Source organism: Dipodomys ordii, unplaced genomic scaffold (genome assembly GCF_000151885.1).
Source record: "Dipodomys ordii isolate 6190 unplaced genomic scaffold, Dord_2.0 Scaffold6, whole genome shotgun sequence".
NCBI classification, from domain to species: Eukaryota; Metazoa; Chordata; class Mammalia; order Rodentia; family Heteromyidae; genus Dipodomys; species Dipodomys ordii.
Genome location: NW_012267222.1, coordinates 6,273,757 through 6,274,518, shown reverse-complemented (window position 1 = coordinate 6,274,518; position 762 = coordinate 6,273,757). Strand labels below are relative to the sequence as shown.

Here is a 762-nt window from a genome sequence, read left to right as displayed (position 1 = left end):
TTCTTTTTGCTTATGTGGTGCTGAGGAATCGAACCCAGGGCCTCATGCATGCAAGGCAAGCGCTCTACCACTGAGCCACCTTCCCAGCCCTCTAAACTCTTTTTGATGGTCTCCCTAGGCACTATTTTACTCTGCTTTGGTACCTGATGAAGCAAAAATGTCCCCTGGCAAGGCAAGCCTGCTGTGTGGTCAACAACGGCGGGAATATACCTAGAAAAACAGAAATGCAGAAGTCAGGGAGACTGCATCTATGAGGCCTTCCAAGATTGCTATAGCAACTTAAATTCCTTATTTCTCTCACCCATGTTGCATTTAATCACACTGACATGACACCTTAGCTGAGGTGTCACATATAACCTCATTGTGCATACTAGAATGAAGTGCTAGAATAGGCTGTGGTTCCAGCTCCACCCTTTGCGTAATAATAGCAGTCAACAGGAAATAAGAAATGGATCATTTCAGATTCTAGCTAGTTTTATTTTATTTTATTTGTCAGTAATGGGGCTTGAACTCTGGGCCTGGGCGCTGTCCCTGAACTCTTCAGCTCAAGGCAAGCTCTCTACCTCTTGAGCCACAGAACCACTTCTGGTTTTCTGGTGGTTAATTGGAGATAAGAGTCTGATGGACTTTCTTGCCTGGGCTGGCTTTGAACTGTAATACTCAGGTTTCAGCCTCCTGAGTAGCTAGGATTACAGACGTGAGCCACCGGTGTCCAGCTGTGCTTATTATTATAATTACCTAGTTAAATTAAACATTAAATAT

General features: G+C 44.1%; 1 protein-coding gene across 1 annotated transcript in view; it reads right to left on the bottom strand.

Annotated features, from left to right (window-relative positions):
• LOC105997376 (kinesin-like protein KIF1B) overlaps nt 1-762 on the bottom strand; it is a 60,228-nt gene that overhangs the window by 30,831 nt on the left and 28,635 nt on the right. Inside the window, exon 8 of the mRNA XM_013031798.1 lies at nt 144-210. Within this exon, the coding sequence (XP_012887252.1) occupies nt 144-210 (67 nt within the window). The remainder of the gene's footprint in view (nt 1-143; nt 211-762) is intronic.